The following is a 25,934-nucleotide window of genomic DNA, read 5'->3' as shown; positions in this document are numbered from 1 at the left end:
TCCAGAGTAGAGTTTTCAAACTATCTTTAGGGTTTTTCAAACTAGATCCCAAACCCCCTCCCTGCCCTGCACCCCCAGGACAGCAGTTTATAAAACGAACTCAGTGGAGCTGCTCTGGAGCCGGGCGCCGGCCAGGAGGCCCTGGCCCTGTCCTAGCACTCTCCTTGCAGGCCTCCACAACGCCACAGAGCACCAGTCAAGGACCACCGAGCTTGAGTTACAAGCACCTTTTACAAAGCAGAACAGGCCACCCCAAAAGAGTTCTAAGAGGCCAAGTGCTCCTATAGAGATGAACATTCCACTTCCTGTTGCCACATTTTAAACTATTTATTGAATGAGGCAGTAATAGACAGAATGGGAAACAACACAGAATCCATGCTCTGCTACTTGGGTTTTGCTTTTCTTCTTCTTGGCAATTTCTCAAACTATTAGGAGGTTATTTCACCACAATGGAACACGGACTTTAAAGCCCCTGAACAGCTTCACAATGACGATAAAAAATAATAATTAAAAAAATAACAAGTTGTAGAACTAGGACTGTTTATATGTAAATTTCCCTTCCCTCCCCCTATTACGTACAGAAAAAAACATACAAAGAACATTAGATAATTTTATATAAAACAAGCAAATACAAGAATCTGAAACTTTTCTCAAAGGCTGAGCAAGACGTGAAGAATCTTTTAATGTCGCATTAAAAAAAAAACACATTTAAATACACGATCACACATGGGGGGCCCGGGAGGAGGGAGGAAGAGTTGTCCCTGTACTCAAGGAGCAGAGATTTGGCCTGTCGAGAAGTCAGGTGAATTTAGCCACTGGAGACTCAGGGCTTGCAGCTGAGAAATCACAGAATTTAACAGTTACAGAGAACACCCAGACCAGTCGGCACCTGTGAGGAGGAAGCTGTGGGGCCTGACCCACCAGGAGGAGCCTGGGAAAACTGCAGGGTCCCTTCTGAATCAGGGCCTGAGCCGGGGTGCAGGAAACATCCTAGGTCCCTTTCTCTTCTGAGGTCCCGCAGAAGGAAGAGCCAGGTGGCCCTGTCAGTTCCAGTCTCCTCTGTGAAGCTACAGAAACGTACTGGAAGGGAAAAAATTGCTCCCATCGGTGTGCCCTGGTCTTTGAAGATTTTTCTCTCCCTCCTTCCTTTCCCCTTCCAACCCCTCCCCTCCCCCTCCCACTCTCTCCCCTCCAAGCACACACCCACAGGCACGCCGGACGCGCACACGCTCCAAAAAACCCTTAATACTTCTGTTACCTTCAGTTCATATACATGACCAATTCAGGAGACTGACCTTAAAACCAGAGCAATATTTTAATAGTCATGAGATCAAGACGACTTCCTGGGAAGGGGAGGAGATGGGAGGCTGAGGAAAACCCTCTCGTCTCGGCCTGGAGCTTTAAGGACATTCACCTGCCTGTGGCAAGGTCAGCACCTGGGCCAGCCCGAGGAGCATCTCAGCTGCCAGACCACGAGGCCCTTGGACCTTGCAAACACAATTTCTGGACCCCACCCCATTCTGGAACCTCCTTCTTCAGGTGAGTCCAGCAGGGAGAGTTCTGGGTGGCCACTGGGAGGCAGCTTTGGTGAAGGGCATGGTCACCTCCGCCTGAGTTTGTCAGTAGCTCAACGCATGACCCTGGTATGAACAAAAACCGGGTGACTGTGTCTGGCCACGTACCCTACACCCACTAAACTGGGTGAATTATATTTTTCCACAGCTCACCTTGATTTCATATAGATAATTCCATGCGGGTTTCATATATATATATATATATATATATATATATATATATATATCTACATACATACATATATATATACTTTATATATATGTAAATGTGTATATCCATATGTACACATATACATATATTCACACTCACACATACACACACATAAGTATACACACATGTTTCTGCAGAAAGAGGTCCTGCCACAATTTGGCTTTTTCGGGACAGTGAAACTGACAACACGGTATCTTATTCCACCAATCCCAGAAAATCAAGAGTGGTGCTTTAAAAAATGCAATTCCAAAACCCACTGCCTTTCTTCCTTTTTAAAAAAAAGGTTAACAAAACTTTTCTTCCAAAGTCGAGTGACTTAATTCCATTTGATTGCACCTCTGCAAACGTGTAAAAAATTTTGAAGTAGACTAGAAAACGACGCCATGGTATGGCCGCATGTCACTGTTCCAGCGTCACCACCTCCACAGCCTGGCCGTCCATGGTAACTGTGCTGTCCGATATCCTGGTGGTCACAGGGGCCATGGCCACCTGCACCGGCCCATTGCCCTGGGCGAGGCTGGTTACCACAGTCTGGTACATGCTCACAGGGATCTGGACCAGTCCTGGGGAGACAAAGGGGAGACTGTTGGTGGGGATCGGGCTCAGCTTCCCAGATGCCGGCTGGACAGGGCAGCCAACCCCAGCCCTTCAGGGCACCGCTGTCCAGCCTCTTGTAGTCGCACACTGACTGCACAGGCATAAATACATCCCTCTTCTTACCCATTTTAATTCTTTAAAATAGACTATCAGGAAAGGGAAGTTTGAAAAAAATTGTGGAAACATGCCCCAGGGCAGGGTCTCCCCAATCTGCCAGGAGATGACCCTGCCTGCCTCCAGTGTTAGGAAGCCAGGCCGGTCAGGTGTGAACCCTCCTCCCCAGCCCTTCCCTGCTGACTGCCTCCTTCCTCTAGGAGAGGCTGCCATTAATTTCCTTTGATGTTCTGTTACTGACTTCTTAAATCGTCTGTCTGCCTATGCTCGAGTTTCTCTCAGCTTAAAAATATGTCTCCCTCACTCCTATCCTGTTTTCTGGCCACCGCCCCCTCCCTTCAGTGTTCACTTATTTGAAAAAAAAAATGCTTAGGGCATGGTTTTCTTGATTTTAGAGCCACAGACCACTACAATTTTAAAATACAATTTTGGGGCAATTTGAAAAGACCCAACTGTCTCCTAATATCACTATCATTTCACAGTAGAAAGGAAGGTTTAACTACAAAGAAAGGAAGAAGCACGTGATCTCAGAAAACGGCAGTCCTTCATAAGAAAAGTTGATCTTTTTTTTTTTTTTTTAAATTTTTTTTAATGTTTATTTATTATTGAGAGACAGAAAGACACAGAGTGTGAGCAGGGCAAGGGTAGAGAGAGGAGGAGACACAGAATCTGAAACAGGCTCCAGGCTCTGAGCTGTCAGCACAGAGCCCGATGCGGGGCTCAAACCCATGGACCGCGAGATCATGACCCGAGCCAAAGTCAGACACTTAACCTACTGAGCCACCCAGGTGCCCCGAAAAGTTGATCGTTTTATAGGACATATTTTTTTTTAAAAAAGGATCTCCAGTTAAATGAGGCAGAATTAATGTAGATATCAAGCTCCTCTTCCTCTTAAAATTAAATAATTAAGGGGAGGGGAAAGGATATAAACGAAGGATGTCAACATGTTTTCTGAAGATGAAAAGCACACGTAAAGTGGTTCTGACCTATCAGAGACGCGGAAGCAAGTCCCGTGTTCACGGAGGGCGTGGGACATGTAGCTCTCACTACTGTACCGAGAGACGAGGCTGAAAACGGGAATTGGCTAAAAGTGTGTATTCAACTTGACTGGATCAGTAGCTTCCACCAATTCCAACACCCAGAAACCCAGACCTTTGTTGACAGGACATCTGAAGTTCTACCACTGTGTTGAGAAAGGGACCTGGAGAGGCCCGGGAAAAGACCACGGTGCTATCTGTCATGATATCTGTCGGTGGGGCAGTGGGGGGGGGAAGACACTGAAAACACTCACCCCCATCCCCGGGCCTATAGACCACCTAGCTCTGCCCTGCTCTCCCCGAGGCGCTAGCTCATCAGGAACAGAGCTGCAGATAACGCCCAATGCTGGGGGCAGAGGAAAACAAAAGCCCCCAAACTCTAGTATCTTCAGAGAGAGAAGAGATTTGTAGCATAAAGATGGGATGCTTTTCTTAAAAAGGTGTATGAAAAAAAATTTAGGATGAAAAATCTAACAGATGAAATACATTCCAAAGAAAGCAGAAGATGAAGAAATCAAGGACATTTTTCACAAAGTAGAAAAGGTTAAAAGATGGGAAGGAGGAGAGAAAAATAGGAGGCCAAAGGAGTCCAACCTCTGATGAAACAGGTGCCAGAGGGTAAAAAAACCAGAAGGTGGGAAATTATCAGATACATTGTAACTAAATTTCTAGAACTGAAAACCATGCATTTCAGATAGAAAGGGCCCACGAGATGCCCAGCAGAAAAGATGACAAAAGATCGAGACTCTAAGGAACACCTTTGCAAAATTTCAGAACATGAGGGATAAAGCAAGGACCCTGAAGAATTCCAGAACGGAAAAAAAAGTCCTACACAAGAAGCCAGGGGTCAGAATATTATGGGACTTGTCAAAAGCAAACCTGGAAGCTAGATGAAGCAAACGCCTTCAAGTGTCTGGGAGAAAATGCTTTCCAGGAGAACTGGGTTCCCCGCCCATGAAATGACACCCCTTTCGACAGGGTGTGTGGGCAGGAGAAAGACATCTTCAGACGTGTGGGGGGGTCTGGAAGCTGGTCACCCCTCCATGCTTTCTCGGGAGGTTCTGAAGGAGGTGCTGCACAGCAGTGAGAGAGAAAAACAGAGAATCCACTGCAAAGAGCTCTGGGGAAGGATGAGGGACCCAGGACCAGAGCTGTGCGGCATGCCTGGGAGGACAGACAGGCAGGACTGGCACCACCACATGGGGCCGAGGACTCAGAGGGGTCTTCCAGAAGGGGGTAGAACTGATGATTACTGCCTAAAAATCAGAAGGAATAAAGCAAGTAGTAACCGTAATAATATACTTGTCTTAGCAGTGAACAATTTTGATGTAGTTACGGTAATATAAACATACAAACTGGGTTACCAGGAAATTGCAATCATGTCTCAACTCAAGGACTAATGAGATGACTATTATTTAGAGCAGTAAAGACACCAGAAAGAGCATGAAGGGTCGCCTCCAGGGGATAGTCTTTCTTTCTTTTTTTTTTTTTTTTTAAGGCCTTTTAGTCCTTTTATTGACATTTAAAACTGTATCACTTTTTTGAAAATAAAAATTTTAAAAAGGGATGTTTTATCAGGATATTTTCTAATGCCAAAAAAAAAAAAACAAAACCCCAAAATAAAATGTTATTTTAACAATGTTAAGTTCTGTGTTCTAGAGGAAAATCTTGCCAGTTTAGACATCCGTATTTGATGATACAACATGAAACGGGCTTGATGTTTTGCTCAGTGACAGTCATTTTAGGAAATCTGGGCTCAGGCTGCGGTGCGTTAACAGGAATGGAGTTCACACAGAAGAGGCCAGCCTACACTTGCACGCTAGGCTGAAAGGAGGGCAGGCTGAGGGCCAGGCACTGACCCCAGAATGCTGTGGGGCTCAATTTCCCTCATCTAGACTTCGCATACAGCTCTTAAATGTGTCTAACCAGCCATCTGCAACAATGTGGATGGACCCAGAATGTACTGTGCTAAGAGAAATAAGTCAATCAGGGAAAGACAGATACCGTATGATTTCACCCACGTGTGGAATTTAAGAAACACACCAGATGAATAAATGGGAAGAGGGGGGAAAGAGAAGAGGGGTTAACAAACCGCAAGAGACTTTTACTGACAGAGAACAAACTATGGGTTGATGGAGGGAGGTGGGCAGGGGGATGGGCTAGATGGGTGATGATGGGTACTAAGGAGGGCACTTGTGATGGGCACTGGGTGTTACATGTAATGATGAATCGCTAAACTCTACTGCTGAAACCAATATTGTCCTGTAGACTAGCTAAATAAACGTTAAAGAAACACAAAAAACTGTCTCTACCCAGTCCTCTTTCAGTTCCCCCTCCCTGCCACCTGAGACAGCTTCCCATCCCACATCAATCCTCTATCTCAAACTCTTCCAACTCCACGTTCAAAAGGTTCCCAAAGCCTATTAAAAAAATGCTCCTATTGGACGTGGCATTCAAGACATCTCATGCTCTGCCCTGGCCTAGCTCTGCGGGCTCACGTTCTCAAACACAGGTACTCCGTGCTCGTACTCTCATCTCCTGACCCAGCGGCACGCTCCTTCCTCTAAGTCTTTGCTCAAGTTGTTCACCACTGGGAACTCCCTCACTCCCCACGCCTTCCCCTTTCAAAACCAGCTCAGTGGTCCCTCCTCTCGGAAGCTGGCCCCATCCCAGCCCCAGTCGATACTTGAGAGTGGCCTCCTCTGGATTCTCAGCAAGCACCAGGACGGTAGTGCGTATTCTGGCGTGGCCCGGTCAGTGCGCGTCGACAGACCTTGCTGTTTGACAGAGGGCTACTTCAAGGCCAGGGTTGGCTCTGGTTCATGTTCTGTTTCCCACAGTGTGAGGTACCAGATGTGCCAGAAGGGCAATAGGCCAAGGGAGTCTATTACTGGCCTCAGCAACGTGCAGCTGGGCCCTCTGCCCTGGCTTCTAGACTCCAGGCCTGGCCTGAGTATGTGTGAAGACCATACGGCCCCTTCCATCGCTCCAGTGTATTCACGATCGTCATCGCCTTCGTCCTCTCTTCTGGTCACAACGGGCAAAACTAATGAAGTGACCCCAAATGCGCACTGGCCAAGCCAGGACACCTGTGTCATCCTGCAAAGAAGCCACATGCTGGCAAACAGCAATTGAAACTAGAAGCAAAGATCAGTCTTATTTCTTTACTCTTGCTTCTGAGCTTGAGTCAGTTCCAAAAGCTGCAAACTTGGGGAACAAGTCGCACACTTTATAAACGCAGGGGTCACTTTGAGCGAGGAGACCTCCTCACCGCGAACAATCATGCTGGGATCAGAAGGCGGGCGGTGGGGATTTCAAGAATTGTCACAGTTAAATCTCTGATTTATGACATGTTTTTGTTTCCTAGGACGTGGATCCATGTCCAACACTGTCGTTAAAAGTTTTAGTATCATGGGAGATTGGCTCCAGAATAAAACGGAAAAAGGTGCGAACGCAAAAATATGTATTCGCTGCCACTGTTCTAGCTAGAACAATCTTTTGAACGTAAATGGATCTTGTTGCCTTCTTTCACAATTCTTCACTGGCCCAAGGGACATGAGGTCCAAATCTCTTTGCAGGATTTAAACCCTTCACGTCAGCTCCTGTTGTTCCGTTCAGGCCGAGTGACCATGTATGTATCCAGCCCTCCTCTCCCCCCATACACTCCCATCAGGTGAACCACTTGACTGGGCCTCTACAACCTGCACGCAAGCATGCCTTGTGCCTGCAATGATGGCCCTGGACTTGTTCCTTGAATGGGCTCCTATTCTTCCTTCCATGGCAGCCGGTCTCTCCTCCCTGGCCTTAGCCTCTCTCCTGAGGTCCTGAGCACTCTGTACAGGCCTCCGTGGAGGCAGCGCTCGTACTCAGGCACTGTGTGCATGTCTTCAAGAAGACGGTCAACTCTGTAAGGGACTCAGAGTCCTCAGCAATCAGCAGGGCCTCAATGAATGTTTTCTGCACTCACAGAGGAAACTTGCCCTCGAAGCTCGCGCAGGTGTCCCTCCCGGAGACAGGGTGACTGGAGTGGCCCCGTCTTAGGGTGATTAGGAGGTTTTGGAGCCAGGAGCTCCCAGTCAACAGAACAGTAATGTAAACACGACTGCATTCAGGACTCATCCAAAGAGGGACTCATTTATAAAGATTCCGTCTTCTGCATTTCACCTCATAATCAGGGGAGGAATAAATCTGGCCTCTGCAACTGGGTGATGGAATGCCCCCCTCCACAAGGCTGTCTCGAGAGTGAATGACTGGGAACAGCAGCCACATACCCGAAAAGCTTTACAGAGGGCAGAATTTCATATGCAGGGTCATTCCATAACCCCAAATGCCTCGAAATCCCAATTCCATTATTTTCTACATGCGGTTCCACCTTAAATCAGTGCATTACCGTCCTACTGTGGGGATTTTAGAATTTCAGAATCTCTCTCTCTCACACACACAGCCATTTTGGCAGGGGATTAGATTAAACCGTCTCAGCAGCTCTGACCCTTTCTGTCCACGGAAGGGGAAGGGGGAGGGGACTGGCGGCTTGCAGACCAGCATGAGCTAAGTCGGCCTCCTGCCCTTGGAGGAGAGATGATTAAATGCTGAGGCACAGTAATCAGGCTGGGATTGTCCCTGCATCTGCTCAGCCTGGCCCTGATTAGCCCTAATCTAGAAGGTGTATGTTAATCTCAGTTTATATTCTGGGTCATTTCGTTTGATTAAGCAACAGGAAGCCCTTCACATTCTGCTTTCAGAGTTTGAAGTTCTCCGTCTTGTCTGTCTGAGAGACCCTGTACAATCCTAGCAGTAAGCCTCTGGGCATCTGTTTGGCACTTTTCAAAGCCCTCTTACATCCAGTGTGGATCATCTGATCTCTGCTAAGACCCTAGAGACGCGGGCAGGGCAGGTGTGCCTCCCTCTTGCAAGAGGACAGGCAAGTTCCTTTGGCAGAAACACAAACTTATCCTAAGGGCACATACTGAAGATTTAGGGCCCCAGTCTCGAGTACCCCAATATTTCAAAGCCATAAGAAACCTTAGCATTTATGTGGATTAGTAAACCCCTTTCTTTTTCTTTAAACTCAAAAGGAAGCAGATACAAAGTTTATTAAAAAAAAAAAAAAAAAGAAAAAAGAAAGAAAGAAAGAAGAGAAAAGGAAACACAGAGCAGAGTGATTTTCTCCCAAGATGACAGAGTTTGGCAAAGCCAGGCGTCCAGGCTGTCGATCTGGGAGTCATTCTGTGGGCTCAGCCACCCTTACCATCGAATAGCAGGCCAGCAGGGCCCAGGGAAGCAGGGGACTTCCCTTTTTGGGCTCACTGCTGCCTCTCCCTTCAGGCTTCCAGGCTAGGTTTACAGAACTGGCCAAACTGGGAAGAGGCCAAAGGGGCCTCAGGAGCCACAGTCCCGGCATAAGGATTTCCTTGTCAAACAGCAATCAGACTAAAATCTCGGGAGGAGCTCTGGCTCCAGGACCACATCTCCCTGCAAAAGACAATGAGACCTAACCCTGCTCACCTCCCTCCTGCCTGGGTGTCCCGTACTTGAGCCCACGTGGTCAGACACGCCCCACCCAGTCTTGCCCAACTGCACCCCTCCGGTTGCCTAGGCCAAAACTGCAGCCGCCTTTGACTTCACACACCATCAGCAAATCCTGTCAACTCGCCCTTCAAACGTAAACCCGGAATTCCGCCACTTCTCTCCGCTGCCTCCCTGGACAAAGTCCTATCCTCTCTTGCCAGGACGACGTTTTATCTTCCTTCGTCATCGCCCTGCTCCAGCCGTTGTTCCACTGTAGCCAGAGGGACCTGCTAAAACTTTCACATGACACGACGGGTATCAGGACCGGCTCTGAAGGTTCAGATCCCTGGGCGAGGCCGCCTCTGACACAACTCACACACTTCCCACCCGACACCCTTCAAAATCAGGTGACCTTCTAGGGGGAGGACATTCAGGGAGACTGACCAACAAGGCGGCCATGCTGCCACTCAGAGTGCTCCAAGGAGACCCCCGCACGGGGTCCGTTCTTCAAGGGGCTTGTTCCTCTCATCAGGGCCATCATCTCTCAGAAGGTGATCATCTGGCTCTTAAGTTTCCCCTTTTCAGGAGAATCTCTATTTTAACAGAGACTTAATTTCGAAAAACAGGTAACACACGGAGGGCATAGTAAAAAAGGTGCATAAAGGGCACGGGGTTGAAAACAGTCAATCTCCCTCCCAGAGGTAACTACTTGTGGCCAGTTTCTGGGCTCGTCCGTAGTCTACCCAAGACTGGGAGATGTGTATACGTGTGTCTGGGTATTTTCCCCATTCGAACACTGCATACGTTCATACTCTTCTGCACCTTGCTTTTTTGGAGATCTTTACTTACAACACAAAGAGAACGGCTGCAGAGTATTCCATTTGTATGAAGGTGCTTAATTTTTGTTTCACGTCAGACGGGTAAGCGTGCCAACGTCGCAACAAGGTTTGAGGGAGGCACATGTCACACGACAGTGTGAACACCCGATCATCACGCTCACGTGCTGCAAAAGGATCTGGAGGCGCTTGATTTTGATTCGCCAGTGCTCTAATGACGCACGTCTTGGCTTTCCAATCTTTTGCTATTGTGCTTAATGTATTGCAATTTCTCACATATGCAAGGATAAATATCAAAGACCACGACCGCTTCAGAGGGTATTTATACTTCAAAATTTCATAGGTGCAGGGGCGCACGGGTGGCTCAGGCAGTTAAGCGTCCGACTTCGGCTCAGGTCATGATCTCGCAGCTCCTGAGTTCGGGCCCCGTGTCAAGCTCTGTGCTGGCAGCCCAGAGCCTGGAGCTTGCTTCGGATTCTGTCTCCCTCTCTCTCTGCCCCTTTCCCGCTTGCACTCTGTCTCTCTCTCTCTCTCTCTCAAATATAAATAAACATTACCAAAAAAAATTTCTTTTAATTTCATAGGTGTAGTAATGGGGGACTCTCAACTGTTCCACTCAGCCCAATTCCTTTCAAGACTCAAAATAATCTACCTCTAGTAGTGGGATTTAAGATTAAGGCATGATGGGTGACAGGGGAATACACTTTTGGACAGACATTTGTCTTTGAGCCTCTCAAATCATATTACATGGGTAGCAGCTAATGCTATCTAGTCATAAGTCTGGTCTGGTCTTGTCATCTATGTGATCATTTGCTCACGTTTAGGGGCTTGGCCCTATTTTCTGCAAAACAAGAGGCCTTGAGGTTTGTAGTGGTCTGTCTCTGATGGGGGAATGAGGGGAGGCTTTGTGGTAGACCATGGGCGCCAACGAGAGTAACTTTAAAGGTTAGGGTCATAGCCTTGCACACTCTGAATTTATCATTCATGAGCTGACCTACTCTATTCCTGACCTCTCCTGAAGTAATGAGTTCCATCACTTACCTACTGTATAATGGAACACACACACATGTGCACGTGTGTATGTGTATGTATGCAATTTATTTACTTAGGGGAATTCATTTACTTTTCTCAACACTAACTCTTTTGGTATTCTGTGATTTGAGGAATACATCTACGTATCACAGCTAAATCTTGAAATATTGTTTGGCGACGGCCATCCCGACTCCCCCCACTCCCCCAAAACACGCATGCACGCGCACGCACGCACAAAGGACTTTGATGGCTGTCTATTATGGGAAAAATAACAGCCAAAGAGCTACTAGTTTGAAGGATTACATCAGCCTTTCCCACAAATTACTCTACATTCTCTCTTCATTACAACCATACCTGTCCCCTTAGTGTACCCTAACCATCACATGTATTTGCTCAGACAGATCCCTCTACCTAGAATGGTCCCCTGCCACTGTAAGTCCAATTCTTCCACCAATTTCCAAACATTTCATGGAGATACCACAGAGAGAATGGCCCGTCAGGTTCTTTCCTTCCTGTGATTTTATTCCCTCCACCATTTGGCACCGGCTCTGTGCCAACCTGTTTCCAAATAGTTGTTGTTGTTCTCTGTATAATCTGCTGTCTTTAAAATACTGGGCAGCTTCAACACAGTAGATGCTTACTAATTAAATATGACTCCAGATCTCGTTCCTTGTGATTTTCAGGAACTTGGTTACATTCCTATCAGCCTTGGCCTCCACAGACTGAAGGCCTTGAAGCCTTTCACTCTGTTCCCAAGTGCAGCAGGATTTTCACAACAAGACCCTTAAGGCAGCGTAGCCAAATGCTGTATCGGTAGTTCCCGTGCATTCTGTGTGAGGGTCAAATAAGCTATTTTATTTCCTTTAAAGGTGTGCCAATCAGAAGGACTACATGTGACTCCTGGGTCTGCCATCGAATGGCCTGTGAACCTTGGTTGCTTCAAACGTAAAATGGCAGTTACTAATCTCACAGGGCTGTCGAGAACTAGATGTGCTGACTTCGGTGAAGTCTGGCACGGTGCCTGGCACACAGTAGGTATACAATGAATGCCAGCTACTTTTTGACGATGACTTCGAATGAGGGGTCTGATGAAGTCTGGTGGCATCACAGATGTTAGACTAAAGCTCTCATCAAACAGAAAGGAAAGCAGAGACGGCACAGATCTCCTTTCGGCAGTGATGTGCTCCTGCCAGGAAGCACATCATTTGCCAAAGGCCTTCAAAGATGTAAAGATTAGAGATAAGAGCCATGAAATCAGGGCAGATGGACTGGCGGGCAGCTTCCCTTCCGAAATGTGGCGATGGTCAGAACTGGCACTGGAACGGCACCCTGGCATCTATGACATGGCTGGCGACTCAGCGCATCAGTGAAGAATAATCCAGGCTAAACCACTGGTCAATAGCAAGAATGTTAAATACACGGTGAGGGACAGTACGATATGACGTCATCACTCTGATAAATGTGTAAAGCCCTCCACATAATAACAGCATGGGCTCAAGCCTAGCAGAGCACAGGGTTACAGGCCTGGCCCCGGTCACCCGGAACCAGACTGCCCTTCCCCCACCCCGCCCCAGCCCGACAAGATAGAGCAGGACAGACGGCCTGGGGAAGAATGGGCCTTTCATTTGCCCTCACAATCTGGGAAACCTCTGGGAATTGTTGTTTGCTGTAACTGAATCTTTCAGCCCAAAGGCCTTCCAAGTTGGTCATGGAAATATCTTTAGTTGGGAGACAAATATTGATGGTTGTCAGGGAGAAATTGAGAACTAAACAAATAAATTTATCAAATCAACACCTGTGGTGGAAGAGAAAGGATTCTTAAAACCCAAAGGAAAAATTTACAATGTAATGCTTTCTGTAGTTTATGGATGTGAAAGCTAGCTACAGGTACCAGGAAAATGCTGGCTTGAATGGGGATCCAGAAGACTGTGACTGGAAAAGCTAGGAATAGATAAGAAATAAAATCGTAAATTATATTACCTAAGTAATACTCTGCAGTTTTTATTTTTTTTTATTTTTTATGATTTTTAAAAAATGTTTTTATTTATTTTTGAGACAGAGAGAGACAGAGCATGAGTGGGGAAGGGGCAGAGAGAGAGGGAGACACAGAATCCGAAGCAGGCTCCGGGCTCTGAGCCGTCAGCCCAGAGCCCGACGCGGGGCTCGAACTCACAGACCGCGAGATCGTGACCTGAGCCGAAGTCGGACGCTTAACCGACTGAGCCACCCAGGCGCCCCTCTGCAGTTTTTAAAGAGCCATCGAGGGTTATCTCCAGGTGTCTCTAGGGGTGACAGGCAGGAGGGAAGTCCTTTAAAGTCTTATCTGCAGGCTTGAGAAAGAATTTACACCAGGGACTGAAGTCTAAGACAAGCCACTATTATACGAAGAAAAACAGGCATCGTGTGTACTGGTACAGCGATGGGAGAACGGGAAGGAAAGCAGGGAGAGAAGCTCGTCCAGCAGGCAGGCAGATACAGAAGCTGGGAATGACAAACAAGGACCAGAAAGAAAGAGGACAGTCTCAGGGCAAGAAAAGGAAGGTCATGAAAAGAATGCCAATAGCAAATGAAAAGGAGATCCAGGTAACCTTCCAGACACTGAGACAAGGAGGAAACAGAAAAAGTATTTCTCTCCCAATCATTCTGCTTCTGTTATATTAGCTGCTTCTGGGACATTTAATCTTCCTCTTCCGTGTTTTCTAAGTCCGTGGCTTTTGGGTGCATTTGAGGGATTTATGGATTAAAATATGTATTACACTTGGCGTGCTGAGTATTCTCGTGGAGCCAACAGCGGCCTCACAGTGCCTTGGGGTAACAGGCACTTCTCGGCATACGAGGTTATCTCCCCTCTTGCTAGACAACGTGAACCCTCTCTTGGAAAAACCACTTTCTGCGATAACCTTCACAGCAGACTCTGTCCTTTGCCTGATTTTTCAGACCACCGGGAAATTTCTCTTGCCCTCATCCCATAAGCCAAATGTTAAAAATAAATTCATTTTTACTTTGCTAGTGACAGGTACAATTCTACAACTTCTGTTCGAAACTACTGGTGTCCAGGAATATTCATGAAGTCAGGGTGTTGTGCTTTAGAACCACTGTGGTGTATTATCCTGCAGGCTGAGCCCCCAGTGTGGGGCTGAACAAGATGACTTCAAGGCCTGCTGGTCTGACCAACAGGGCTTTAAACTGAAAATGGCAGGAGAGAAAAGTATCCAGCTGAAGTTTGTGGGACACGTATGTGCTTATTAGGAGGACATCTGATCTGACCTTCCAGAGAAGGGAAAGAGATGCTCAGTAATATCCAGAAAAATCACTGGGAAGAAGGAGGACACTCAAGGTCCCCAAAGTCTATATACCAATGGAAGGGTGTGAGCAATAAAGTGTTGATATATATATATTTTTAAAGATTTTAGGTAATATCTACACCCACCATGGGGCTCAAACTTACAACCCCGAGATCAAGAGTCAAATGCTCCACTGACTGAGCCAGCCAGGTGCCCCATGGTACCAAGATGATGGAAACCACAGGGGAAAGTTATCACATGAAGGCTTTGCAACAGTCAGGTGTGGAAATGAATACAAGAGCCAATCAGGAGTTACCTAGAGTTGGGAACGGAGATTTATTTATTTTTCTGTTATTACTTTCAGTGTTTTCATTATGGAGAATTTCAAACCGGTACAAGAGGAGAGAGACTAGCACAAGGAACCCTCCCCCCACCACATTCCAAATGTGCCCACTATCCAGCCCTCGCCTCTGCTAACTGAACACAGAAAGATTGAGGCAAAAAAGCTTCCAAAGATGTTCTACTATTTTTCAATCCCTCACTAAGCACAACCTGTAGAGTACCATTTAGAAAACAAACACTAGAACATTCTAAGAGCATATAAAGAGCAGAATTAAATTGGCTTTAGGCAGTAAGACACCTGAAGACAGTACACTGGAAAGAAGAAATAAATAGTTATGGGGTTTGATAGTCAAAGGAAGAAATCTATCTCAATAAACTTCATCTTGTTCAACTATTTATCCTGCCTTTCCTATCTGGACTGTATTTAGCATAATCAGCTTGATGATGGGGACAAGTTCTTTATAGAAGAATTCTAGCTTCTGCCAGAAGGCGGAAGGAATGACACTAGAGGAATCCCCAGGTTGCTTTCTCTGCACAAAACTGTCAGCGGCTAAGACCATTTGGTGGCCGGAGAACGGAGCGGTCCGCCATCCGTGCCAGGTGCCGTGCCTCTGGTACCTTACACTGAGGCTGCTGCCGTCTTTGCCCAAACATGAGCCCCCTGCGATGCTCGGTCAGCTTCTGCTTGCGATGGGCGGTGGGCCAGACAGAACTTTTAAAAAGCACTGAGCAAGATGCGCCTCCGGGATGCGGCGGGGAGGAGCGGCCACAGGACACGGTCTCCCCTGTATGCCCCGGTGCCCGGGGTACAAAGCCATCTCTGACAACCTCCCATGGAGGGCTCTACAATTCCTTTGGTAAACATGCCAGCACACGGAGTGCTAACGGTGTGTGTGTTTGTAAAAGCAGATCTTACATTCGGCTCTTAGTTGAGCCGAAGGGAGGGTCAGCCGTCTCTCCCATAACCTGGAATTTATGATGCGCTTTTCTTGCAGCAGACTTACTTAGACTTACTTTCCTAATTATGTCTTCCTTAAGCTAATATGAAAACTAATTTGTGTTCCTTAAGTACCCAGCAGCTGGGTGGGGGGGTGGAGGAGATGGTCCAGGCTTATGCTTGCTTGTTGAGAGAAAATGTCCAAGGATTTAAAATGTGTCACGAGTAATCTGCATGACAGATGATCTGTATGTGGCAACTGAGAGTTGACTATACTTACATTTATAAAACAAACGGGCTACTTCTGTCTCATAGGGCTGCTATGAGGATAAGGAACTTTATATTTACATGATTTAAGTTCTCGAGAAAAAGGAGAATATCTAGATTCGAGGTAGTTTTGTTATTTCACATAGGTTTCCTCTCAGGAGTCAAAGCAACCATGCAGGGACTTCTAAGAGGCAGACAAATGAAGGAAGCAAGGTTAAAGACCCTGCTCTTGGTCCCCAGAGTTGCTGAAAACGGAAGGTGCCACTAGCTCAACGGTCCACCCCAGTGTGTTGTCCACGCTTCACGTTGTAGACAAAATGAACAATTCACATACACACTCTTGGCCCTTGAGCACTCACGTGTGCCCTTGTTAGTCAGAAGCTCTGTTTAATGAGAAAACTCTCCAGGCAAACAGCAGGGCCGTGAAAGGTTTAGGAAGGGGTAGGTCAGCTGAAAGTGGACCTTCCTAAAATTAAAGTCCTTTCTGATAGGTATAATTCATTACTATTATTTTGGGTGTATGTGAGGGTGGAGAAGGGACGGGAGATTCTTGCAGGAAAACAATTTTTTAAGGTGAAAAGATAAAGTAACATGGCTGGAAGGAGCCGTTCCAAAAACATCCAGGCAAATTCTCTTTTCCCCCTCCAAACAAGGCTGAAACAGGAAACTCCCAAGGCTTGCTAAAGCAGTCAAGACATTTCAAAAGGTTCAGACTAATCTCTAAAACAGCGCTGTCCACCAGAACTCACTGTAGAGATGGCCATGTTCTGTTTGTGCACTGGCCAACACGGTGGCTAGAGAGCATGTGAAACGTAGCTGGTAGCACTGAGGAATCCATCTTTACTTCTACTCTAATTAAAGTTTCAATAGCCAGAGTGCAGCTCTAAAACCTTTCCAGAGCTTCCAGTGAGCCAACTCCAAGTTATAAACACGCTTCGATCGTACACACACCATAGAACATGATAAGAGTTGCCTTTGTTAAATGGAAACTCAATCTGAAACCGGATGCTCTGCGTTCACCTAAAATATATTTTCCTGGCATTTCTCTTATTTAGACTGTAGGGTTTTCTCCTTTGCTGCTCTACCCCATCAACTTCTTTTAACACCTCCCACCCCCCCAGGGCCCCTAGGTGAGAAACTTTATCAGCATTTGAGAACAATATAATATAGCTCTACGTGACAGTACTACAGGCAGTACGGAAAGCTTGGGCTGGGTAAAATCAGAGTTGCTGGATGCCTCTTTCATGCGCCAATCTGATAGCAGGGTTTTTGTAGTCTCACTCAGAGCACTGTCTCAGTTTCCATATTTAGACCCCTTCAATGATTTTCAGATCCAATTGCTAGCTTTACAACGGAAAAGATGTGTTTACCCATTTCACTTCGAAAACCCCTTTTTGGCTCTGAAAATCTCTAAATTGGGGCCTTTCTAATAATGAAGATTTGGTGTAATTATAATGTCACAGGCAATTGTGCTGACAGAGCAAAACCAATATGTCTCCTTGCGAGGCCTTTGCTCTCAGTCTGACCAACAGGAGGAGAAAAGAGGCTTTGTCAGGAGCAGATGTGCAGTGGGAGGCCCCGGGAAAGCAGATCTGCTGAATGGAGCAGGTGCCACTTAGACATTCACTTTACTGACTCCAACCACAACCTCCCCTTCATTTGATATCCTGCTCTTGGCAGGAGGATGGGGAGAGAGCATCATTCAAAAAGAAGCATGTTTATCCTGTTCAGATTACGGCTCTGCCAGGCTGCTGCTGCTGCTGGGTTCTGCACATTTGCTCTTTATTAAGCAAATGGTAGAGCTGGGAAGTGAATCCCTGTATTTATACAGGTAACCTGAGAGCCAGAGGGCCCCAAACCATACTGGCTGCGATGTACAAGCTATCAGAGTTAATAACAGTGCGCTGACATTCCTCCAACATCCTAATGGAAGCATAAGTAAAAAAGGAAAGTCCAACTTAAAGACTTCATTCTATAGGAATTCTTCCTGTCACAATATTCTGGCTCTTGGGCGAACAGTGATCAATCCCCTTTTAACACGCTTAATTAAAACCTACTTTTTCATCCACATATTAAATAGAAATGACTCCAATTAAAGTTGTCCAATATGGCTCTGGATTTGGTATGCCAAAAAAAAAAAAAAAAAGATTTCCCTTTACAGAATATTACCTGCAATGACAGGCACCAAGATTCTGCTGGAATCATCTAAGACCAGAATCTGCCTTTCGAATACAAAGACTCAGAAAGATGTGGGGACCTAAAGGGAAGGAGAATGAGATAAGGAAACATGTAACTTGGCCCTCATAACACTGGGGACGGAGAGGTGACTGACTGGTCAAGTCCACCTGCCAGGTGGCAGGCCCCTTTCTGGGAATCTCTGCCCTGAAGCTCTGGTCGGAGTCCTCTGGTCAGAATACCCCGGCTCACCAAGTTCCCCAAGTGGAGAATACCTGACACAGTCAGACTGAGGGACAGACGAAGGTGTGCCAACCCGGTTGGATAATATGTGCTAATTCCCTCTGGGCCTCGAGGGGCCGACTCTGGAGGCATTCAGCTTTTAATAGGGAAAGCGTCTAAGAGCTACATGGGAAGGACGTGGCTCTGGCTCAGATGAATATTAAGAATAGAGAACAACGAGTAGAGGCCATTGTACGCGCGCTTTCTTTCTGCAGTCTTCAAGTAGCAGAGCCTAGATGAGCAGTTCCTGGTGTAAGAATGATGAATTCCCGAGGCCACCCTAGTTTATAATGGTATAGGGGAGACGGTACATCCCCTCTGGACTTGCGGACTCCGCAAGGAGAAAGATGAATCTAAACACACACTGGCACTTTCACGAGACAGTCCTGCTCCTTCTGAAGGTATCCACAGGTTAGCATTTTTGTAGGGGACAAAGGCACCAAGACCCCTGACAACCAGCCCCTCCAGCTGTGGGGGCTGTTTCTGATGAGAGACAGGAAAGACCTGGTAATTCTGGAGAAGTGAACCTCAGTTTTGTTTCCCTAGCACCCTTGAGGGACACAATATGCTTTCATTAGCAACAGGGGCTTTTGAAAGCTGGGATTCTGTGGGAGCACTACCTGCTCCCCCCCAAATGGAGGCTCACTGGACCAGACCCTAAGAATGTGTCCTGGAAGAGCTAAGAGTGAACATTCTCAAGATTAATCTCCTTCCCATTCGGTGTGAGTGCTTAATAATAATAATAATAATAATAATAACAACAACAGCAGCAGCAACAGTAGTTAAGTTATTGCACGCTTACAATGCTCCAGGCACTAAAAAGAGTGGGACTAAATATTCCTGGGTCGTCTGGGTGGCTCAGTAGGTTGAGCCTCCGACTTCGGCTCAGGTCATGATCTCACAGTCCATGAGTTCGAGCCCCGCGTCGGCTCTATGCTGGCAGCTCAGAGCCCGGAGCCTGCTTCGGATTCTGTGTCTCCCTCTCTTTCTGCCCCGCCCTTGCTTGCACTCTGTCTCTTTCTCTCTCAAAAATAAACACTAAAAAAAAAAAATTCTCTGCTGCCCCTAAAATTAGTGTGATTGACATATCCCCCTGGACGGGGAAGCATGGGGAGTCAGAAAACTTGCCATTTCCTTGTGACAGCTAATCTGGAAGGCATTTTGGATTTTAGGAAGTAACTGTGAAGGGAGTCAGGAAGGAGGACAAACTTCAATGCTAGAAAAGGGCTCGGAAGGAACATATCTGGGGCAGAAAACTGTAAACCCCTCTGGGTATTCTAGAAATGAGAGCCCCAGTATACACCTCTACGTTTCTATTTCAGAAGCAGCCATGTTTTCATTGTGAAATCTGTAATTCATCCAATAGTAATGGCTTCTTTCAGCCTTATGACCCACCAGGCTCTGGATATTTGATCCTTTCTGGGGTCACTATAAATCATTAATGCATCTCGCCTCAAGATGCCTGTAGCCAAGAAGAGAAATCTGCCTCTGGAAGGCATGTGGGTGGAAGTGTGCAAGTGGCCCGAGTTGTGCATAAAGAGACTAGGAAGCGGGTCTAGGTGTCTGCACTTCCTCTTGTCTCAGGTTTTCCTGCGAGGCTCTGTCCTTAGAAAAATAGGCCAGTTCTTCTTGCAACCCTCCTGCCCAGCTGTTCACCCGTTGTGGATTACTTCAGTCACATGGTAATGTTTTTTTTCAGTTTTGTTTTCTTTTTTAAGCAAAGCCATGCTGTCTACGAGCTGAGAAGGTCGCTGGGAGGCAGGCTCTGGAAGTACTGGTGCTGTCCTTCCCGCGCAGAGGGGCACAGCTTGCCAGAAGGGCAGTCTTTTTGCTAGAGCCTTTAGATCAGCGCCATCCAATACACTTTACTGCAAAGATGGAAACGTTCGGTATCTGTGCAGTTCATTAGAGTAGCTACCACCTACCTGTGGCTATTTAAATTTAAACGTGACTGGGCGCCTGGGTGGTACAATTGGTGGAACGTCTGACTCTTGCTTTTGGCTCAGGTCATGATCCCAGGGTCCTGGGACAGAGCCCAGCATCGGGCTCTGTGCTGAGTGTGGAGCCTGCTTGAGATTTTCTCCGTCTTTCCCTCTGCCGCTCTCCCCCACTCACGCTCTCTCTCAAATAAACAAATAAATAAATATTTTTAAAAATGTGAATAAATTAGAGTAAAAAATCCAGTATCTCAGGCCACACATGGCTGTTGAGCACATGCAATGTGGCTAATGTGACCCAATAACTGAATTTTATTTTACTTAAATTAAAAAAAATTTTTTTTTTAATGTTTATTTATTTTTGAGAGAGAGAGAGAGAGAGAGAGAGAGCGTGAGCAGGGGAAGGGCAGAGAGAGAGGGAGACACAGAATCTGAAGCAGGCTCCAGGCTCTGAGCTGTCAGCACAGAGCCCGATGGGGGGCTCGAACTCACAAGCCAGGAGATCATGACCTGAGCCGAAGTCGGTCACTCAAGGCGCCCCTACATCTTGGGTTTTGATGCCATTTATTTTATTTGCCTCTGCTAAAATTTATCATGACACAAACTTAAAAAAAAAAAGTCAATTTATTTAGAGAGAGAGAGAGAGAGAGAGAGAGTGCATGTCCCTGTGCCTGCAAGAGAGCAGGGGAGGGGCAGAGAGAGAGAGGGAGAGAGAGAATCCCAAGCAGGCTCCACGCTGTGAGCGCAAAGCCCAACGCAGCGCTCGATCTCATGAACCCTGAGATCATGACCTCAGGGGAGACCAAGAGTCAGATGCTTAACCGACTGAACCACCCAGACACCCCATGACACTGACTTCTAAAGGGAGTAAAATATACCATACCCACTCCTTAAAACAATCCTGCAAAAGAGTGACCCATACAAAGGAACAGATGAATCAGATGAACGATAAAGACAATGATTTTCACCTGTTTTAGATCTCCTTGACTTCTTTGCTTGCGTGGGTTGACAAGAGGGAGTGAAGAGGAAGGAAGGGGACCCACAGTGGCAATAGAGGGTACTGCAGAACTGGGTTTGGTTTCCAGTCTCACCGTTTAGTTGCTCAGTGACAGGTAAGGCCCAGCTTTAGCTGCGTCTGCAAAATAGGGCTCAGAAGCTCTGTTCTACCCACCTTCCTGGGTGAAGGTAGAATAATGCAGACGGTGCTTGTTTAGTCACTGGAAAGGGGGTTATGGTGACAGCAACAGTCATAGTAGTAAAAACAGAAAAGGAAAGGGGCTCCTGAGTGGTTCAGCGAGTTAAGTGTCCGACTCTTGATTTCGGCTCAGGTCATGATCTCACGATTGGTGACTCTGAGCCTCACATTGGGCTCTGGGCTGACAGAGCAGAGCCTGCTTGGGATTCTCTCTCTCTCTCTCTCTCTCTCTCTCTCTCTCTCTCTCTCTCTCCCTCTCTCCCTCTCTCTCTTCCTCTCTCTCTGCCCCTCCCCTGCTTGCTCTCTCAAAATAAATAAAAAATAAACAGAAAAGGAAAGAAAGAATAAAGAAAAGAAAATGATGAAGGGCCTAAACAATGATGGTCAATGCTTATAGTCAAAAGTCAAAAGCAGGGCAAAACTGAAAGTTATTTTCCTGGTATGACATCTACCAACATGTTTTCCAGGATGAAAACTATTCATTTTAAGACAAAAGCTGACTGAAATAGGGAAGCACTGTCTGCAAAGAAAGCATGGTGCTCAGAGGACACTGTGCAGCACCCGCTTCCCAGTCGGCCCAGAGCAAGCGGCTCACGTACTCACTCCTCACCCTGTTCTTTCTGAGCCACGGCTCAGAGCTCTCCTCATCTGACTCAGGCTTGGGAGTGTGCTCTACCTTCCCCTCCATTAAAAAAGACCTACGGTTCTGAAGGGATAGGAGCTGTAGGACAGATGAACTTTCATTTGCTTTTTCTGACGGAATAGGTAACACCTCAGCTTGGTCTGAGATCTTCCCTTCAGGTGTTCCTGTCAGTGGAGAAGAGAGCCATTTACTCCCCAGGAGGGCAGCCCCCAAACCCACAGCTGCTGTAGGCACTGCTCTGGGGGACTTTCAGGAGGGGAGGCTCACAGCTCATATAAAACTGTTTGTTCAGGGGCACCCGGGTGGCTCAGTCGGTTAAGCGTCCGACTCTTGGTTTTAGCTCAGGTCATGATCTCACGGTATGTGAGGTCGAGCCCCGGATTGGGCTCTGTGCTGACAGCCCAGAGCCTGCTTGGGATTCTCTCTCTCTCCCTCTCTCTCTGCCCTTCCCCTGCTTGCACTCACACCTTCTCTCTTTCAAAAAATAAATAAGTAAACTTAAAAAAAAAAACCTTAAAACTATTTGCTCAGGGGCTCCCTGCTTTGAGTCCTGGGGGCGATGAGCTTATCATCTGTGGATTAAAGGTACAAATAATATAGTAGCAAAGAATGCAACAGCTCTTTTCAAAGCTACTATCATGCTTTACGGTGACTGAAAATGTACCTTTACAATAAACTTTATTTCATTTATTACACTAGAATAGCATATCAGCACCTTTTTGGAGGAGCAACATTGACATATTTCCTAAATTAATTTAATACTGATATCCACTGACTCTTCTGGGAACAAGTCCATATACTGATGTGTCCAGATAATGAGCACACAGAAAAAGGGAGAATGAGAGATGTATTTTACAGTTCATCAACATGAGGACTGGCGTTTTAGCTCTTTTAAAGAAGAGCTGGAACAGAGGGACATCTACTCAGTAAAAATGGGTGACAGTGGTGGTAGAGAATAAGGAAGAAGTGAAAAAAGTCCCCCTTGATGACGGAGATTGAAATACAATGCAGTCGTGAGATGTGAAGAGAGATTATGCCCTGAGAATGACGAAGGCCACAGCAACTACAGCTGGAAGAGAACGGCAGCCCTGCCTGAGAACAGTGATATGACCAGATCCAGGAGCTGTTAAACAATGTCACCTTCAGTCAAAGTTCCTTCAATTTCCTTTACTCAAGCCTATACAGAAAGAGCTTCTGGTCTCCGATTTCTTTGCAGCGTTTACCTCTGGAACATAAATCCTTCAACTGCATCAGGTAAGCATTTGGATCTGTCCTAAAGACAGGAGGGCACAAGAATACCCTGTATTCTGAAGTATAACTGAACATATTCTGGGGAACGAAGGGGGGATGAAATGATGTGGACAGCTAGTAAGAGTTTTATGCTCACAGTGTACCTATGTGCCAAGCACTATGCTAAGCACTCTATAGGAATCATTCTGTTTACATTTTTTTTTTTTTAACGTTTTATTTATTTTTGAGACAGAGAGAGACAGAGCATGAACAGGGGAGAGTCAGCGAGAGGGAGACACAGAATCTGAAACAGGCTCCAGGCCCTGAGCGGTCAGCACAGAGCCCGACACGGGGCTCAAACTCACGGACCGCGAGATCATGACCTGGGCCGAAGTCGGCCGCTTAACCGACTGAGCCACCCAGGCGCCCCGGAATCATTCTGTTTAATGCTCACATCAACCTCATAAGCATGAACTGTCATTAGCCTAAGTTTATAGTGAAGGCTTAGGTTAATTTGCTTGCCCAAGATCACAGAGCTTGCTAGTGCAGCTTTTAGAATAAGCTAGGCCTGCAGACTCTCCCATCTCCCTTGCCCCTCTTATTCACAGCACTAGACCAAATATCCACAAAGTTCTATGGCCCCAGCCACCACTTTCTATGACAGAGGCTCTTAATCCTTGGGCGGGGGGCCGAGGAAGGGGAGATTCTCTAATTCATTTGCACATCTGACCAAAGTTATGGGTCCCAGAAAACTACAGAAAACGTGTATAGAGACATGGATGGAACTACAGTGTATTACGCTAAGAGAAATAAGTCAGTCCGAGAAAGACAGATTTCGTATGGTTTCACTCATATGTGGAATTTGAGAAATAACAGATGAACGAACATAGGGGAAGGGAAGGAAAAATAGGATAAAGACAGAGAGGGAGGCAAACCATAAGAGACTCTTAAATACAGAGGACAAACTGGGGGTTGCTGGAGGGCAGGTGGGTGGGGGGATGGGGTAAATGGGTGATGGGCATTGAGGAGGGCACTTCTTGGGATGAGCACGGGGTGTCATACGTAAGAGATGAATCGCTGGGTTCTACTCCTGAAACCAAGACTGTGCTGTATGTTAACTAACTTGAATTTAAATTAAAAAATGATAAATAAAATATAGATAAAAGAAAAACAAAACTCGTATAGAATTTCTCAGGGTCCAAGACCCCAGGTTGAGGATGCCCTAATGTCCTTATAATGCACATAAGGGTTGGTTTCCACAGAGAATTAAAGCACACACGTTGCCTCCTGCAGATGCAGCCGCACTTACCTCTTTATAATCAATACAGAACACAACTTTGCGGCATCCTGTCTCACTTGGGAGGCCTTGTGGAATAGGAATGTGTGTTCCAATTTCTCATGCAAGGACCCCGCCCAGGAATCCCGCTCTCTTATCTGAACTTCATGTTTCTGTCCTCATCTATCTACTCTTTTATCCCTCTTGCTAAAAAGGTCAATTTTTTTAAAAAAAAGGTATTCCAATGAGCATAGCTGAGATTAAACGAAACTAGGGAAACACATTTTTACAAGTTTCTAACAGGGTCAAAGAAAAGTAGCAAGGTGGAAAGGTGAAGAAGACATATTCAGTGTGAAGGAGAAGACAGAATTTTGTTTCTAAAGGAATTCAAAAACTGATTTGGCTTGATTTGGCAGCTGATGTGGGTAGTGAAACATGCACTTGTTTTACAGTGTAGCAAGACTGAGTGGGGCCTTGTAGTTGCAGGACATTTATGTTGATGAGTCTTAAGGGGGATCCCTGGCTGCAGGACTGTTGCCAGGGCCGGGTCAGAACAAAGAGGGACACGGGGCACCGCGAAGAAACGAGAAGGGCTGCTCTTTCTGTAAGTATAATGTTAATGCCTTGTAATCAGCTTTAATTTTGAAACAGACCTAGCCTTCTAGTCCACTTCTCTCCGTTGAGGGCGTGAGGCAAGTAGGCAGCCGCAAGTCTCAGCCAGGACAGCACAGGCCACAGTGGATGGTCTCTGGGTGTCGGGCAAGGGAGAAAGATGCATTTTCCAAACTGTCTAGTGGAACCCAATCAAGGGCTGGAGGCAGAGCCAAAGGGAAGGCCCAGTGAGGAGCAGGGGAAGCAAACCGGCCACCAGCTAGCTCAGGGCAGAGATGCACATTCCCCCGAGCACTTTCTACCCCCTTGGTCTCTATCTCCCTAGAGGCAGGTGGGAATGTTGCAAGAGTGCTGGCATAAATCGAATGGCTGCAGGAGGGCTTGGACAGAAGCTTGTAAGGGGTGAGGAAACAACTCTTAAGCTGGGTTTACCTCTTTGGGAACATCATGTGCTTCTCCTGCAAACAATATCCCCTGGTTCTAAATAGCAACCCCTCCCCCGCCAACTGAATGAAAATAAGAAAACATGTTCACTAATTGCAAGGTGATCTGCTCACTGGAAATACTAAAATTTGATAGCTGACCACTGAATGGTTCTATAATTTCTGCAACTGGAGAGACACAGACCTATGGGCTCCCCCTGACTTAGCAAAGCGAGCTCTCACACATGTGGAGGGGAGGACTGCTGGACAGCGGAGCACTTGGCATCAGAAACCACCAGAGCATCCCTATCGCTGGGAACAGGCTGGGGCAGGCGGGCACTGTGGCCAAACCAGACAAAGGCAAGTAGCTTCTACCAGGGATGGGGAGAGAGGCCCGACATTCCCTAAATTATTTGTTCAACA

The 25,934-nt window shown here is 46.6% G+C and overlaps 1 protein-coding gene and 1 non-coding gene across 6 annotated transcripts in view; both read right to left on the bottom strand.

Moving 5' to 3' along the window:
* Positions 1-312: 312 nt before the first annotated feature.
* The window catches only part of NRF1 (nuclear respiratory factor 1), a 147,233-nt gene continuing 121,611 nt past the window's right edge, over positions 313-25,934 (bottom strand). For 4 of the 5 annotated variants that reach the window (XM_019452723.2, XM_019452724.2, XM_019452727.2 and 1 more), the window contains one exon: positions 313-2,348. In XM_019452723.2, coding sequence (XP_019308268.1) covers positions 2,185-2,348 — 164 coding nt within the window. In that variant the 3' untranslated portion in view covers positions 313-2,184. Of the gene's footprint in view, positions 2,349-17,907; positions 17,997-25,934 lie in introns of those variants that run through there. The other variant, XM_019452726.2, reaches the window with a different exon arrangement.
* On the bottom strand, positions 9,952-10,056 carry LOC128775805 (small nucleolar RNA U13). The gene has a single exon (XR_008420777.1). It is a non-coding gene; the product is annotated as a small nucleolar RNA U13 (small nucleolar RNA).

This window comes from Panthera pardus, unplaced genomic scaffold, assembly GCF_024362965.1.
Source record: "Panthera pardus isolate Hobbes unplaced genomic scaffold, ASM2436296v1 HiC_scaffold_8, whole genome shotgun sequence".
Lineage (NCBI taxonomy): Eukaryota > Metazoa > Chordata > Mammalia > Carnivora > Felidae > Panthera > Panthera pardus.
The sequence above is the reverse complement of the archived record's forward strand: the minus strand, read 5'-3'. Positions and strand labels throughout refer to the sequence as shown.